At 39.5% G+C, this 18,470-nt stretch overlaps 1 protein-coding gene across 2 annotated transcripts in view; it reads right to left on the bottom strand.

The window, feature by feature from the left end:
• LOC105233078 (protein prickle) overlaps nt 1-18,470 on the bottom strand; it is a 182,216-nt gene that overhangs the window by 22,039 nt on the left and 141,707 nt on the right. For both annotated transcript variants that reach the window (XM_049452421.1, XM_049452420.1), the window contains one exon: nt 6,699-7,458. In XM_049452421.1, coding sequence (XP_049308378.1) covers nt 6,699-7,458 — 760 coding nt within the window. The remainder of the gene's footprint in view (nt 1-6,698; nt 7,459-18,470) is intronic.

Here is an 18,470-nt window from a genome sequence, read left to right as displayed (position 1 = left end):
TTAGAATCATTTAAAGATTTCTAAACACATACTTGGCTTAGTTATGTTTTTATCAAAAAAGAAAAAAATATGTAGCTTGCCTCAGAAACTTATGGTTAAACAAAAGTTATACTAGTCCAAGTATTATAAATCTATTGCTAATAAAGAAATTTAAAAGACATGAATAAACTAATGAATATTGTGGTATCTACTTATGTGAATTTTGCTCACTACATACTGTTCACATTTTGCATTCAAACATATGTACATTATAAATGAATTCAGAGAGTGCATAAATAAGAAGCATAAGGATTTAACGGACTCCCCGGAAGCGCGCTGAACACAGGCGAAGCTTTCAACTAATGAATGGGATACACGAGCAAAAACGACCAGAGCTTAAAATCACAATTGAAGTGATATATACACAGAAGCGAGCACTTGTGGTGTCGACCAACGACCAACAGAATATTTTACGAGAGCTAAACTGAGTGACAGGATGCTCGAAAAAAATAGAGGAGCAGAAAAAGTGAGTATAGTAGCGGTGCGTGCTGGAAAATGCAAAGTTAGGGGGAGGTTTCAAATGGAAAATTGCCAAAAAATGGTGGAATTTAAATAAATATGGTATAAGCTGTGCCGAAAGAGGAGCGTCATGGACGTTTCAAAGGGACTGCTACTACCTTTGCGTCATGATATCCACGGGATGGACTTTGTGACAGTTATGCTCACGTACATGTCACACATACTGTGTGTATTTCTATGCACCCATCTGTGGTGCTTGTGGCGCTTTCAGAGCACTTACAGCGCTCAACTTCCGTATATCATTTTGATGGACAAGCACAGCAAATGAGAGAAGAGCAAAAGAAAATACGTTGCCACAAACAATATTTATTTATTTAAACGCCAGCACATGCTGCTCGCGTATCATCACATGCTCTTTGTTTGTAGTGGTTGTTTTTTATTTTTTTTTATTGCAACGACTGCGTTGCTGACCATGAATGGATTGTTAGCCACCGCAAAAAGAAATAAAGTGAAGTCAGTTGAACAAAGCAAGTGAAAATAAAAGTGCAATGCTTGCAGAGAAACAAAAACAATACAGAAGATCATTGAAAAAAATAGAAACTATAGAACCATATTCAAGCGTATGAGTAGTGAAAGGCGCATGCAAAGGGTGATCCAAATAGTGGATTTTTTTTGGAAAAATCGATATCTTTTCTGCTGGTACAAGCTTTCCACTAGCTCGGTAAGATTTCTGAAAGCGGAGTTCAACGCGGACCAAGCTTCCGCGGAGGCCGATAATGAAGTAGTAAAACACATAAGGAGTTTGTAGCACCGACCAGTTTTTTTCTACCGATAACGGTACTATGGTGGCTTTCCTGGTCAACTCGTCAGCCTTAAAGTTACCTAGTGCGACCTGCCACACATAATAGTCTTATCACAAATTGACTCGACATATGTCATTGAGAACAAGGTACTCCTTAATCAGCCTTGAATGCAGGGTTAGTGAGCTCAATGTTAGTATCGCCACTCTGCTATCAGAATGGATAGTCACTTCTATAAAGAAAGTTCCATTTCGGAGCAGTAAAACGCTACAGTAGTGAGGAACTTTAAAAGTGAGTTGATAGAGAGTTCCTGACAACATACCCTTCCACGAATCTTTCCCCAAGCTTCGAGTCAACTCTGAAGAAGTTCACTTTTCCTTTCTTCCAACGGTGGCAGAGAAAAAATATTTATTGTTGATGTAGCGGAAGAATTGTTCTGAAAGAAAAGTTGCTAGAGTTTGGTTTGGCGACTCCATGATCAAAAGGATTCGGAATGAAGTCAAAGTTTGGGAGGTTTATTCACGTTCAGAGATATCTCTACGCAAGAAATGTCACCTGTAACATAATTTCATCAGACTAGGTCCGAGTGGAAGGACCAAGTGGAGAAGGACCTGGCTTCGCTTGGAATATCCAATTGGCGCCACGTTGCGAAAAGAAGAAACGACTGGCGTGCGGTTGTTAACTCGGCTATAATCGCCTAAGCGGTGTCTACGCCAATTAAGAAGAAGAATGTCCGAGTCGGCGTTCCATTGTCCTCTTTCGCTCGAGTGCTGAAACGGTATAAGTAACCAAGCAGTGAGGTTGAAAGTGTTGACGGATGCAAACTTGCAAAGCTGTGTGGAAAAAGGTGAAAACATTAAGACAATTTTTCCTCCACTGCTCAGCTTTTGCTAAACTGAAGTTGAAGCACGTTGATAGTCATGCTCTCAGGGAACTTAAGATGTCCTGTGATATTCGTTTGATCTATATCGTGTAATCTTTGGATCACCGAAAGGGCTACGGTTACAGTTGTCCAGTTATCTTGTGACGTTTGTAGAAGAATTCAGCTATGTAACCTAATCTAACCTAACCACGTCTCTCTCTCCTTCTCTCTGTCTCTCTCATCTAACGTTGCCGTAGTAGGTTGTTGAGGCAACTTCACATGAAGTTTTCTTTTTTCGTTAAAATTTGATTCGATATTTGCTGTAAGATCCCGAACTGTGAAAGGACTCTTAGCATTTATCATTCATAGCATTCTTCATTCCTGCTGAAATTAAAGATTTTTCATCTCTATTTCTAAGGTGAAAAAGTGCTGCTTCTGTCTCCACTATAAGACAAAACTTTAGCTCTCTTAGTATTAATTAACTTCTCGTCGTTCTTTTTTCGTTAATAAATGTAAAAAGAGCTGATTTGATAACATACAGATTTATAAGATAACTAACAAGTTCTCTGAGTCTGTGTACAGCCTTGGTCAGCGCAAAAGGGGATACCCAAAGCTCCGACTCGGTAAATATCAGAGGTAGAAGGAGTCATCTACTACGTTGTAAAGAGATTAGTTAAGTAAAGGCTTGTTCAGTTTGATCAAACTTGTCCAGTTGGTTATACGATGAGTCAAAAAAGTAGAACAAATGCATACCATAAGGACCACCCTTTACATAAAACTGCATATGAAATAAATACCAGCAAGTTTTATGTAGAATTGTAAGATTGCGAAAGATTTATATTTAACAACAGTGGCAGCGGCGCGCCAACGGATACGGATATTTTACGGTAATAATTTATGTGTTGCACACAGCGGTAGTCAGCAGCGTCTGTCACGTATGGATAACGCGCCACATTGCCGCAGCCTGCTGAAGGCGCTGATAGTGTGGCAGCAGGAAGAGGTTTATTGTTTTTGTGTCCCCTCTTCGTCGGTGTCTACCTTTCCCGCTACACTTTGTTGTTGTTTCTGGAAATCCACAACTTTGAAAGTAAATGAATGGCCGACATAATTGATAAAGTCGCGAGGATGCCATGCGGCGTGTGGCGCAGCGGTCAGGCGCGTCGTCCGGACACTTTTCAACGCATTAAACTCGTAGTAAAAAGTCAATTGGCGGCAGCTGCGTGTCGCATAGTCGGTGCAAACGGTAAATCGGAAATTTGGGAAAGTCTCTGGCTGGACTGCTGTAATCAAAAACAGCAACAAAAACATATGTACAGCCATAAGGGCGACACTTGATTTCACAGTTGCGGCGTATGCTAGTTTTAATTTCTATTTTTATAGCCACTTCAATCAATGAAACAAATTGTAGCAAGTTTTATTGCGCGCCTTTCGTTACTGCGTTGTTACTTTTTAATGAACTTTTTGTTGGTGTAATTTACTTCTTTCACTTTTTTTCAGCTGGCAATAACTCTTGTTTATCAAAACTGCACTTGAAATATTTATGACCTCAACCACAGCAACCACATAAACCACTTTGCCGCATAAGTAAGATACACTCATGGTTGTACTTGAGCCATAGTGGATGCACTTGCAGAAAAATAGCGGTGTAAATATTAGGTTTAGCAGGATTCGCTGGAAAAGTGTTAGGTTTTTGGTTTAGTTGTTTGTTGAATGCTTATTTGGTTGCCTCGCCAATGTAGGCTTGTTCTTTTCGCATAAAATACAGCCAACGGCTGAAAAGCCATTTTGTTATAATTTTCTATAAGTCACTTACTCCTGTCGTTGAGATTCGCGAACTGCCCAGTACCTTACGATTACTGAATATCATAGTGGAAGTATGAACTGAAGGCGCCAAACTAGTTCTGTACCGGTTTAGGAAAGGAAGAAGTTGAAAGTTTCTGAGAGAAAATAAATCCCAAAGCCGATATTGTTTTCCTGAGTCGAAATATAATCCTTTTTAGCCAGAGTCAGACCCTCTTACTGATCTCGAAGTCTGTCGTTTTGTTTAAATTTAAAGAAAATGCTTTCGATAGGACACGAACTTCAATTTTGTGAAATATATCTGTCATTATTTAGAGTGGACAGTTTTTCTAAAAATAGTTTTCCTGTTTGAAATCTTGCTCGTATTTTTTGGTAGAGTAGAGAATGTGATCGAGCTAAATTGTATCTAAAGAATTCGATACAATAATGAGGTAATGCTAGGTTAGCTTACGGAAATGATTGCTAAAACGAAGGTCATAAAGGGGCTTACTTGGTAAGCTGGTCCACTCTTCGTTTCTGTTGGCAAGTACTCGGAAGTGTGAATCAAAGGAATCTCATTTATTAACTAAGCGCTTCGAAGTTTTTTTTTCAAAATCGCTCGGTTCGTCGAAGCTTAACTACAGAGATATTTCAACGTCAGTCTGGCAAAAGTTATACGGTGGAATAGAAATAAAGTAAGGGAACAATTGGCTATGGATCTTTCGGCTTTTGGGAGGTCGATTTTATCTATGAACTATAATAGCTCATATGATTAATATTATATTCAATGAGATATTAGAAGTTAAGGACGATTTTAGAATAGTTTAAGATGTTTAGGAATAAATACTTAATTTTAATGATTGTGGACCAGCTTATTGAGTTCATTTACTTTAAGTAAGCTTAAGTTTACGCTGGCCCAACTTTTGACTAAAGACCACATGCCAAAGAACTGAATATTCACACGTCGTCTTTAGATATCCTAAATCTACCACTGATCTAATTTTAATCAAAAAAAGGTTCCTTAAAAAGGAAGAGAAAGCTCTTGTTATGGTTGTAGCTCTTACCTAGGCACCACTTGGGTGGTAAGGTTTAAGTTGGTTGTCATCGTCAGAATCTAACGATACATCCAGAAAACGTGCAGTTTTGATGGGGTCAGACCATCGGGAGAGGAGTTTGAGTTGAAGGAAGGGGTTTGCTGGGCACGCAAAGAGGTGGTTAGGGTAATGCGGGGACTCATTGCGCGCTGGACATATATTTAGCTTTTCGGGAACAATTCTGGATAGTTAGAGGTTTAATCTGCTACAGTATCTAGAACGAAGTTGCGAAAGGGTCTCTGTAGGTCTTCGGGGCAACTCGAGCTCTTCGTCTGTTGTGGTAGCGCTGCAAGCGGCTTGGCTTGAAGCAGATGACTGCAGAGATAGTTTCCGCAAACGGATGATTACTTACCGCTCTGATAGCACAGTATCCACCACTTTAGCCCTGAAATGAGCGGAGATTGTTCGCTGTTCTCTAGTAGTCTTGTGTGATTGACTGTGTCAGAAACTTTTTACAAGTCCAATTCTACTAGGATCGTCTTCTTCGTTGGTTTTTGATTTAGACCACGAACTATATGGACATTTATTATTGTAAATGGTTGATGATCTGCTAGACTTAGCGGGTGAGTGAACATCGAGGGTAACAAGGCGTCTTTACTAATTGAGGAAGGAGATTTATCGGGCGATAAGACTTGGTTGGCAGGTTTTAGTAGAGGGACCACTCCACCGACCTTAAGTTCAGTAAAAATTTCGCTTTTCTTGAGGGTAAAACAAATCTCCTTTCGAAAATGTTTCTCTAAGTGTCGCGCAATCGACATGATATGGATTTCAGCAGATTAAATGTGACACAGCTAGACATCCAATATAACAAAGTATCACGATAACTTGCACTTGAGTGTCGTCTGCTCTTACGTTTATACGCTTGTAGCGTGACGCAATGCGTAAGAAGCCAACAACAGTTGCTAGGCAACAAAATGATAAACACCAAACACACACACAACGTTTGCAAGCATAATTTGAAGAATTGCTGCGGCACAGGCACTACAGCTATACCAGCAAGTGAACCACATATCTTTGAGAAGCCGAAAGCTCTTGGGGCCGCGGTAAGCTTGGTAAGGCGAGCCCACAAGGCAATGCAACTGTTGGTCATGGTTATGGCGTCTTGTTACAATTGTCTTGAAATGAATGCTATGTATAGAGATTTATCGAGGATGTCTGTCGGTTTGCGCATTGGCTGTTGGTTGCTTGGTGCTGGAGCGCTTCGCGTATTCTTGACGGTAATGCTGTAAAGAGATACGTGTTGAGTGGCGCGTGCGCAGTGGCATTTCATACGTATGCGCAGTGCATGGTATATATAAAATATTCATACATAGATACATATATGGCTTCTACATATGCGCTCAATATATACAATAGTCGTATGCAGCTTCTCTTTTATTGCCCTTCAAAGTGTTTCGTTGTGAGGTAGTAAATTAATTTCAACGCGTATAATTGCATTCTTCTACACACTGCTAATTCGTTTTGATTGCAAATCTTCCATACAAGTGCCGCGACTGCGTACTGCAGCCCTCTTAACTTAATCAAAACAATTGTGGCATAATTTCACGCCTATCTGTCGCGATATCGAACTTTGCCGCTTACCCGGCAGCCGCGCGCAACTCGTTTGCTAACTTAAGGCTAGACGCTTGAAAATTGCTGTGTATTTTCTCTCGTTTTATTGCTTACCTGATCGGGTCTCAGACCGGGCGGCACCCAAGTGTACTCCTCCAGCGCGCAACCGCTGTCATCGTCCGAGTGCGAATGCCGCTGCATGTCAAGCTGCTGGTGACCGACTAGCACGAAGGGCGCATGCGCCGACGATGGGTGGTGCAGCAGTGAGGGCGGTGAAGGTGATGAAATCGCCGGCGACAGCTGGTGTGGCGCATGTTGCTGTGGTTGCGGCATGCCATGTTGCTGCTGCTGTTGTTGTTGTTGATGTTGGTGCTTCAGCGATGAGCTGGAGTACTTGGACGATGAAGAGTGCGCCGAATGCGCCGGTGAATACTGTTGTGGTGCATGATGTGCCAGCATACCGATTGTTGAGGCAGGGGCATGTGGCGGCGCCGGCGGTGGCAGCTGGTGATGCGGTGGCAAATATTGTTGCGGATGCAATTGATGATGATGTAGTGGCGGCAATGGCGGTTGATGTTGTAGCTGTTGTTGTTGTTGTCCATGTTGCGGTGGTGGCGCGTGATGAAATTGACGCTGTAGTGGCAGCGGTGAGGTCGGCAAACCTGTCGCATTTGGACTATATAAAGCGCTAGCCGACGAGCTGCTGGGCAAAACGCTGCCGGCCAGCAGTGCTGATGTTGCACCTGGCGCGCCAAGGCCTAAACTGCCACTTCCGCCCGCCGCTGCGGCTGCTGCGCTGGGCGAGAAGTGGCGCGGCAGTGTTGGTATCTTTTGCAGGTAGGAGACCTGTGTGAGCGGCGTGCGACTGATGGGCCTGCAAAGACAGAGAAACGAGAGAAAAACGTGAGTGAGGTAAATTATAAGAAAATGTAATGGAAAAAGACTAAAACGGCAAATTAATTGAACTTGCGACGACAACAGATCTTACTTGCTGCCGAGTTTCTCGGCGCGACAAAGCTTGCAACAACGCAGTAATCAATCAGTTTTTACAATTTTATTTGCCGTTAACTGGCATTTCTTACAATACTCTGGCCTTTACAGATTTATATATTTTTTGTTGTTCTATTTTGGTGGCATTAGCGCTGTTCCTGCCAGCTGAAGTATGCAATCAACTGTGTGGCATGCGGCATAACAAATTGAAAGTTAATTAAATTGTAAGTGGTTCTGCTTGCGTCGTCCCGAAAGGTGAAGTTGAAAGTTGCAACAGCAATTAGGGTGCGCTACTTTTAGCTACCTACTTTGCCTTGTAACTGTGCAATTGATGGTAGACAGCCGAAATTGGCACGCATTAGTTATGGCCAAATAATCTATAATTAATAATTGTGCAAATAAATCAGAGAAATTACAGTTTATTTATGGTAAATGATGTTTATGGGAAAATGGTTGGTTATAATAAAGTGGTTCGGTTACTCATCCATTTCGAAGGTTCCTACTTTCTTAAAAAAAAAACACATAAATATCAAATTTAATGGGAAATGTTTATTATCATTCGAAAAAGCATTCTTTTGCATTTAGTGAAGAAGATTATCTCTTTCAAATGTTGACTGTGGCTATGTCTCAGATGGTCCAACCGTTGAGTTAAATTTTCGATGGCTCGTTCGAGCATTTCGATTGGTAACTGGCGATTGACACGCGTGATGGTTTTCTCCAAGGCTTGAATCGAAGTGAGACTGTCCGCATAGACTTTAGAATTTACATGTCTTCAAAGGAAAAAATCTAACGGTGTGATATCACACGATCTTGGTTGCTAATCGACCCGCCTAAACCGTGAAATTATCTGCTCACCGAAGTGTTGTCTTAGTAAATCCATTGATTGGTGCGATGTGTGGGAATGTGTGGCGCCCTCTTATTGGAACCAAATATTACCGAGACCAATTTTAGTCGTCAAATGGTCGAAGAAATATCGACCGATGTTTCCAACGCTCTACAAACCTCACCAAATCATCGTGAAAACAGCTCTTGAATCTCTTCAGGTTGCTCTTCGTTCGAAATGCGGCGATTTCGCAAGGATGCATACACATTGAGTCAGGTATTACGATTGTGACTACATGAACTTTGCTAAGAGCAAATACATCAGCAGAAAGATTTTGCTAAGCGCTCGCGAGATCTATAGGTTTAATGCTAGAATGCAAGATAACAATCGCGATCCAACTCGGTCTCATTCCGATGCAGTTTTGTAGCGACACCGCACACCGGGCAGGCATCCAAAAGAAACTGATAATGCAGTAGCTTGATGCTTTATCTAGTGAAGTTGGACACTTGAGCGCACAGTTTGCAATCTCAACGCTAGTATTGCCGCGATGCTGTCGGTGAGCATATTATCTCGATTCGTGGGCTCGTATCGTGGCTTCCAAGATCGTTCGTTTTAACAGCGCTGTAACTGCTGAGAAAGTATTGTGTCAAAAGCGCTCATAAGGGGTAAAGGATTTAGCAAAAAGAGTATGACAAGAGGGCAATGAATATCATACTAGACTTTAGTACAGCTATAATTTGATGAAAGTGCTCTTTTCTTTTAACAAGACCCTACGGCACAGAGGTCATTGAAATACTTAGGAATGATGCTGAATTCGAGGTTAAATTACAAGACGCATCAAGACAAGGCTTACGAAAAAGAGTCAGGGGTGACGGCAGCCGTAACGAGGAAACATTGATGGGACAAGCTAGAATAGAGGAGCTCTTTTGGCCAATGTATGTCAGTTAATACTCATGTACGCTGCACCTATATGGGGTCCATCCGACTAAGTGCAATCAGAATTGCATGTGCCTAACGAACTGTGTCACATCAGGCGGCTGGAATCATAGCAGGTCTCATGCAAATAAGCGAATATTCGATGAAACAAAAAGCACTGGCACTAGCTTAATGAATGAAGAGAGAAAGCAGAAAAGACAAAGGAGATTAAACATTAGTAGAAACGATGGGACGAAGCAACGACGGGGAGATGGACGCACATACTTATTAGATTCGTACAAGCATGGGTAACGGCCATGAGAACGTAAATATGAGGAAATTGATTTCTATCTATAAAGAATATCTCTAAAAAATAGAATCAAATTGCACCTTCTGAGGCAGAAGCGCAGAAAACGCTTTGCATATCTTCTTTTCCTACCAAAAGTATGAAAAAAGAGAGATTTGAAGTACAGAATCTGAAAACGATTGAGTGGCCGGAGAATGTCGTGCCTTACATGTTTTAACCAAAGGTGGTCTGGAACAGAGTGAGAGCGTGGGTAGATATAGCTATGCAAGAACTAGGGAGAACAGAGTGGTAACGCAGCGAAAACAGAAGGATTAACCTTAGGGCGAAAATGCGTGACTGAAGTGCCGAATGGCTAAGCTTAGCCCCACGATGGAGTGCCTAACGGCAGTCCCGTAGGCCGAATACTTGTAGAAGCAATGTCGACGGAGTTAAAAAAATATATGTATACATATTTATATATCAGACGGTCACTAATAACTAAATCCTAACAGTTTATAAGCACTTTTGGTTCTAAAAAATTCCATTTTTGTAAGTAATTGTTGGAAAATAAATTAACTTTAGTCTGTTAGCTGCAACCTAATACAATTTGCAGCTTTGTGAATGACTAAACACGCTGTGTTGGTGCTTTCCTTGTTTCGGGGTTTTGCAGCACATCGTTAACAAACTTATGACAAAAACCCACAATCAACCAACGAACGTTTAGGAAATTTTTAATAAAATGCAAAAGAAAAAAAAGCGGTGCAAAGTGAATTTTCATGCAGTGACAAAGGCGAAACAAAATGAAATTAAATGCAATATGTGAAAATAAAATAAGAAACTTTCGCGCTTTGAAAAAGTTTTCGTTAAAAAAGTCAACAGCGTTTGAGTACTCTATAAAAACAAAAATAAAATATAACAATAAAAAAGTGAGCACAAAAACCTTCGACTACACTTCCTGCATATTTACACATTGCACTTTATTCTTTTTGATCTTGTGCTGCGCTTTGTTGCGTACTTTTGACAGCTGTCAATGCATGTTGGCGGATATTTTAGCGGGCTCATGACGCGTGTCTGCGTGGCGAGGCACTGCCACATGCATGCAACGGCGCGTAAATGCAATATTTTTGTTTTGTTATCACAACGCCTTGCAAATTCGACACAGTCAGGGCCCGCGCAGCCAGTCAGACGACGCTGCTCACGTGTGTGCCTGGATGTCCATGGGTTTGCTGGGACCTGTGGTATGTATTCTGTTTTTTGGCGTAAATATTTTCGTTGGTGTCAATATTTGTTTCTTTGTTATTGTTGGCATGCATATGATACATTTACTTTTTAGGGTAGTGTTGGAGGTTTTGCCAGCGTTGTATAGCGGAAGGAGCAGCTGGCGTGTTGGGCAGACAATTTGCATTCGGTAAAAAATAATCAAATCGGGTACCCTGTAGGGAAAAGGAGAGTGTAGGTGCAACAAAGAAAGCAAATGTATTTTACTTATTATATCTAAGTTAATATCAGTATAGCATAACGGCTTATGTTGAAGTGATATTTACACAGGCAGTGCAATCAAGGCGCTCAGTTGATATAAACGACGACTCTGCCTCTGCGCTGACTTTTCTCTTTCTTTCATGAGAAAGTTATTGGTTTGTCTGCTGCTCCGTTTACGCATTCCGCACAATTGCAATTGTGTTGTCCCATGATAATAGTGTTTCACTCGAAGTAATCCGAGAAAGCTTCTGCGTAATTTCATGACTGCGACGAAAAATGAATCGACTGGTCCCCCCAGCGAGGCGGAAACAGTCCAACTGTTAGCACGATAGTCGGGTCTACGTAACCTGGATTTTTTTATCCGGTCAAGGACTTTCAACTGAAGAACTTTCAATTCTTCCGCTACAACAACAACAACAAAAACGGGAACAATCGAAACTGTGTGCGTGACTTCCTTTACTACACCAACGTTTTTGGAATAAACATAGTCTGATCCGCATTCACTATCGGGTGAAAGGAAAAACGCCCACAATGTCGAATTATGGTTATTAGAAGGGTAGAAAAATCTGCTCCGTCTCAAAGCAACGTACTGGTTTACAACTCGGCCATCGTCACAGCCAAATTGATGATTTATCGTACTTGAAAAAGTTACCCGATGGCTTCAAAGATGGTCAAGAGATCATTGAAGACATGCCTCGTTTTGGACTACCTTTGACCTCTTCAACTGATGAAAATATTAAAAAAGTGAAGGGTATCATGCTTGAAAATCGTCAGGAGAGGGTTAGAGAGATGATAAGAGAGCTCGATATCTCGCGAGAGTCCATTCGAAAGATTTTCGTAGATATTTTGGGTATGAATCGCGTTCATTCTTGACTCGTCCCGATAAAGCTGAAGTTTTTTTTTTCAAAAAAGGTACGTTAAGCAGTAAATAACCTCTTTGGACATTCTTGACCGTGCGAATTCCGATCTCACATTGATCGATAGCATGCTGATGCCGATGAGACATGGGTTTGTGAGTTTAACATGCAAAGATGTCAATCATCATCATCATTCTAGTAGCTAGTAAGTAGATTTATGTTGAATCAATTTAGAATCCCATATCTTACTTCGATATACCATGTAACCATAAAAGTATTTCAGAATACAGAAAACGTTTGCATAAAAAATATATCTCACAATACAAAAAAAAAAAAACTCCAAACTTCGAAAAGATATGCCTCCAGCTCGTTCATTAAAAAATGGTATGGCAGCTTCCGAAATTCAATAATATTTGCGATCAGTAAACGTTATTTGTCATAGACTCTTTTAAAAAAATCATCAAAAACCCCCAAAAATGTTACCACCCACTTTGTATATATCATCGAAGCTTGGTATTTTGTGCGCCACCCCGTTCAAATAGCGTTTCCATTGAAGTTGAAATATTGAATTCTCGGCGTTTTGAAATTTTGCAAAAAAAAATGTACAAAACAACTTTGTTTGTACTCACTTTGACAGTTTGATGTGTCAATTTCGCTGTAGGCGTTGCGTTGTTATTGCAAAGCGTTTGTGGTTATTTCAACGTTTTTGTTTTGTTTTCATTTTCGTTTTCGATTTTAGGGTTTGTTATCTGCGCCATTGCAGTTTCTATTTTTTTGTTTTTGTTCTTGTTTTTAGTTGTTTTTGTGTTCTGCGGTTGTCTATCAATTAATTGCAAATATTTTTATGCTTTCGTTTGACGTTTTGTCTGTTATTGCAAAGTGTTGTTTTGTATGTTGTGTCAAAGGAATTAGTTTTTAATTGGTTAAGCACAAGTGGTGCATACTTTTTTAATTAATAAACTATGCACTTATGCCATCTATGTTGTTAGCCACGCTAATTGAATTTGCGTGTTATTAAAAAATATTTGAAGGCAATTTTGGAAAAATTTCAGTGAATTTTCAGGGAATAGAAACTTGTTGGGTTTTGTTAAGTGAATAATACATTTTCTTTTTTTTTGGAAATATTAAAAGTAAAGAAAGTAATTTAATTTTATTTTTTTAGTTCGAACAAAAAAATTATTATTATATTAAACTAAACTTATCCTGAAATAAATAAATTTACAATAACCATCTTGAATATGGTAAAACTGTATAACTTGACTTTGACACTTCGAGGCCGCCATGTTCGTTTACGGATTGGTGACAAATTTTCTCAGTGTATTTAGTAAGGTTTATCATTTCATTATGTCGCGTTTCACTTTGTTATACGATTTGGAAATTGTCCAAGCTCACTACGAAAACTCGGGTTCTCCGATAATCACAAAAGTCAACTTTTCAGATGAGGCTCAGTTCTGGCTTAATTGTTTCGTCAGCAAACAAAATCGTTGTTATTGGTGTGAATCAAATCCTCTTGTGGTTCCGAAAATGAGCCGTTTGTTACGGAGTGTGGTATGTTGGCACCATCGGGCCTTATTTCTTTTGAATTGCCGTTATCATCAATAGCGAGAGTTATAATACCATGTTGATCGACTTTTTCCCTTGCTTCAAACAAGACGGTGTGCCGCCTCATATTTTACGTCTAAAAATGGACACATTGCGTGCAATCGTTAGGCGACTCGCTAATTTCGAGAAATGGTTCAGTCAAATGGCCACCAAGATCCGTTTTAACGCCAATAGGTTAAATGAAATAATTTTTGCCCCTTGAATCAAATTTTTACGCTAATCAACCAGCAACGAAGAGGCTTGACGAGCTCGAAGATGACGTTCAGTGCACTATACCGAAGTGTTGTACCGGGTCATCTAGAATTGGCGGAAGCAAGTTGAGATATGCAAACGGAGTCTTGGTAGATGTTTGCCGACATTTTCTTCAAACCATAAGTAGCATAAAATTTGAGTGTTTTATTTCATTTTAATATCCCATTGTTCTTGTTGGTATATCCTGTAGTAAACTATTTTACGAGTATTAGAGAATTCATGTCTTTGAAAAAATTTAACGTTTTTATATATTTTGATGAGACACATATTCAAAATTATCTCCCTAAACGATTTTTCAAAACTAAAATTATTTCCAAAGTTAAACCGGTTTTAGGGTCAAGGCAATTCAGCCGTGACTATATCTAATTTCTGATTAGTCAATTTACTTGAAATGTGGCAAGAGTATTCTTTAAATATTTCTCAATTCTGAACAAACAGTTATTGAAAATAGTTAACATGTAATATTTTCTAAGAAATCGATAGAAATACAGTCCTTCAGCCCATTCACCTATCCGAAAAATGTATAATGAGATACAGAATATGCAGAAATAATTTTGTAGCGATCGGATCATTGTCTCCGAGTAATCACTGGCAATCGTAAACGGTCTCGCCATCAACCCAAATAAAACCGAGATAGTTTTATTCACTAGAATATACAATATTCCAGTGGCACCGCTGCCGCAAATGGTAGACATCCGTCCAGGGGGATACAGTGAAATATCTAGAGCTTTCATGGAAGCCGAATACCGAAGAGAGAGCAAAAAGGCATCGATTACCCTGTACTGCTGTAGAGGTGCCATTGCCAAAAGGTGGGGTCTCTCCCGAAAGTGGTCATCTGGCTCTACGACACCATAATCAAGCCAATTATATTCTGTGGAGTCTTTATGTGATGAAGGCTCTAGAAAAGACCACAGTTGCAAATAAACTCGAATACATTCAAAGGGCGGCGCTCATCAGCATGCGTGTTGCAGAAGGGGCCATTCCTGCAATGACACTTAACGTCATCTTGCACTTATTTCACGCAGACATCGTCGGAAGGTGTATGTATGGCTCAGAAAGTTGCCGTCAGACTCAGAGAGTTTGGATTCCTAAAAGAACATGTGTTTCAATACTTCGAAATCCTCACTCACTTTGACTTCATAATGGATCAGGTGAATCATGGAGTAGCCATACCGAACTCTGGCGGCTCTTTCTCTACCCATATACCGGCAACAGAGTTGTGGGTGGGAAGAAGCCGTTGGAGGGGAGGGGCAGTAAATGGTCTAAAGATTGGGGGAAGATTGGTGGAAGGGTTTACTCTCTATCAACATGTGTTTCATACTTCGACTCTCTGACTATTGACTTCATAGGATCAGGTTAAGCAGGAGTAGATTTACTGCTCTGGCGGCTCTTTCTCTACCCATATACCGGCAACAGAGTTGTGGGTGGGAAGAAGCCGTTGGAGGGGAGGGGCAGTAAATGGTCTAAAGATTGGGGGAAGATTGGTGGAAGGGTTTACTCTCTATCAAACCCTAGCTGCAGACTCTCTGACTAAGTATTGTTCCCGCTCCCGTACACTTTTGTGTTCTACTTCTAGAACATAGAAGATAGCTGGGTTTCGCAGAAGTTTGGCCAACGCTAGGCCACCATCGGTACATGCGCTGTCACAAAAGTCAATAGTTGAGACTAGGTGACCACTTTTAAGAAATATTTCAAAAATCCAATGCAAAATCTAGGAAGCATGGGAAGCATATTTTTTCGCCAAATAGAGGCATACCAATGAGCGCAAATTTCAGCAATAAATCTTTTCTTAACGGTAACTCGTATGACTAATAGCAATATTTCTCACAGCTAAAGTTGCAATTCAAAGTAAATAAATGAAAATTATGCACTTTTGTAGCGGGACACTATGGTCAGTTCAAAGTTGATTGAAAAAGTGGAGCAATTTCTCAGTGCAGCATTCAGGTGGGCCCGAATTTGTAGCGCCACAATTTGGCACGGTCGAAAATTTGTGCCGCATAGCAATGCATACACACACACAAACAGACTTTTGATATATACACTTCTTAGTTCAGTCGAATTTCCTTATTTTGTTTACAAATGATTTGGCGCTTTGTGCAGCCAAGCGTCACTATGCAGTCACTTATAAATGCACACAACGCCTTACAACAGCAATCTAGCAATTCGAAAAATTTCACGCTGCATTAGTAATTGAAAGAAATAGCGGGGTCTCGAAAATTTCGCGAAATAAAAATGCAACATTTTACTGCGCAACCAAATTTTTCACGCAATTGTGTCTTGAGCAAGTTTTGCTGCGACTTTTTGGTGGCATGCACCGTTTCTCAGCTTGGTATTGTTATAAATTGGTAATTTGTGTGTGTGCGATTGTATTTTTGCTGGTCAGTTGATTTTTCTACGCTCGAGTTTTCAACTGACCAGCACAATGTTTGAGTTTAATACACGTGCATTTTACGGTAATTTCTTGGTGGATTTGGTCTTGCAATAAATTTTCCCTGTGGTAATCCGCGGGGCTGGTTTATTTATTTAATTTTTGAGTAAAAATACAAAATGCCACATTAGAAATGCGCTTTTGGACGTTTTTTAGTTGCTATTTTTTCAGTTTTGGTTTCCGACGTGAAGCAAATTGCCTTGTGGTGCTTTTCTTGGTTATCCGTGGTTACCACCTTCACCTTCTGATTTTTCACTATAAGGGGTTAGATGGGTTTAAAGATTTCAAAACATCGATTTTTTTATGTTCTACAACACCTCTAGAGTATTGTCCTAATTTTTTCTTCTTCTTTATTTTCAAGTTGATCCAAGTAATAGTTTCGGAGATACAGACTTGAGAATTTATTCGCTCGAGGCTAGCTAGGCGTCTTTAAACGCGTTTTTCCCGGAACTGTGTTTTTGAAGTCGTTCGGCGAGATTTCTCGAGAACTGCTCAACAGATTTCTTGAAATTTTACACAGGTCGTTGAGATACAATTCTTAAAAACTAGGATAATGGATGTGTTTAAGGTTTGACAAACCTTTTTTTTCTTTATTTTTTATATTTTTTTCAGAACCATCAACATGTCAAGAATATTGTGTTAAAGTTTTAGGTCATTCAGAGAAAAACTAACGAAGTTACAGCAGGTTGAATAACGGTACCTCTAACTTAGGTTTGCGCGCCTTCCAGTTACCTGTGCTGAGCGGCGAAACACGATTTTCCCAAATATGACATTTTTAAAGTCGGTGACCAGCCTACAGAAAAAACTACTGCATCGATAGTTTTGAAATTTTGTACAAATATTCTACATATATATAACTACATAGCTCTCGAATGACGTTGAGTTTTTCCAAAAATTTTAATTACCAACAATTTTACAATAACAAATAGGTTGTTTTTTTCGTCTAAAATCGGTATTTTGGCTTGAAAATGATACCAAAAATTGAAAAAGTAAAAAATCTCGACGTCAATTAAAAGATAAACTAATAAGCTAAAGAAAGCCTTTTGATTTTTTGGTTTCAGATGATCTAGTAATGCTGTAGGCTGGTCACCGCACAAAAACTTCTTTTCGAGGTGCCTGCAGAGATCAACGATAAAACCGTTTTTCCTCGCTATTTTTCGATAACACTTTTTTTAAGTATCCTTCAAATGTTGTGATTTCATATAATAATAAGTAAAATAAACCCACAGCAATAATTTTTTCTAAAAAAATTCATGAAAAAGGTCTTTTTTCGATGAAAAAAACCTTACCCCTCCCTTAATAGACGTCACAAGTATAAAATTTACGCCTACATTGTCAGTTTAATATTTAAAATCCTAATATGAAAGACGACTGTTGAATTGTTCTTGCTCCTATATACTACAACCAGTTTTTGTATTCCAAATGGCTACTTATATTCAATTTATTAATTTGCATTTCTGAGAAGCATTATTGAAAGCATTTCTGAAGTTCTAATTATCAACTATGGATACGAATAATGGTATGCAGCTTACTTGTCGTGGGGATATTGAAAGGTACTATTCTTAGCAAAACATCCCAAGCAAACATACTAAAATAAAAACTGAAAGCTTGCTCAGCGAAGCTGTGAAGTTCTACAACATTTGAGCATATATAAAGAGATCCGGAGTAGATACTATATAAATTTGTCCGCTATTGCTCGACATAAACTTTATTATAATTTAACTAAATTTTATCACCATATAAAGCTCAAATTCTTTAACGAATACTAGTAGCGGATTAACCCATTCAAGCCCACTGTTACATATATGTAACGCACCGCATTCAAATTTTAAGCGCTGGCTGAGATTGTATTTTACGTGAAAAAGGATGAAGTCAGAAACTATAAGGTACTGCCCACTGTTACACATATGTAACACCTTCCACAGCGGAAGCCAGATACACTATGAACACAATTTTTATTTTCCTTTGTTTCTAATCTCAATTCAATTCCGGTTCGCCGTGGGCTTGGATGGGTTAAGTAAATAATTTTCGATGGAGATTGGATATTTATATTTACTTACAAATGTAAAAGAAATGATTTGACGACAAGATGGCACGCCATTTGGAATTAAAAATGCCTTTGGCATCTGATGTAAAACAAAGGTGACATTAACAAATCTCGCCTGACTTGTTTTTATGGTGTTATTTTGAAAGCAGAATGAGTACTATAATTTCGTGGACCAATAATGAACTCAAGGCAGTCGAGCGAGGCAAA

Source organism: Bactrocera dorsalis, chromosome 3 (genome assembly GCF_023373825.1).
Source record: "Bactrocera dorsalis isolate Fly_Bdor chromosome 3, ASM2337382v1, whole genome shotgun sequence".
NCBI classification, from domain to species: Eukaryota; Metazoa; Arthropoda; class Insecta; order Diptera; family Tephritidae; genus Bactrocera; species Bactrocera dorsalis.
This window is presented reverse-complemented; position numbering and strand designations above follow the sequence as displayed.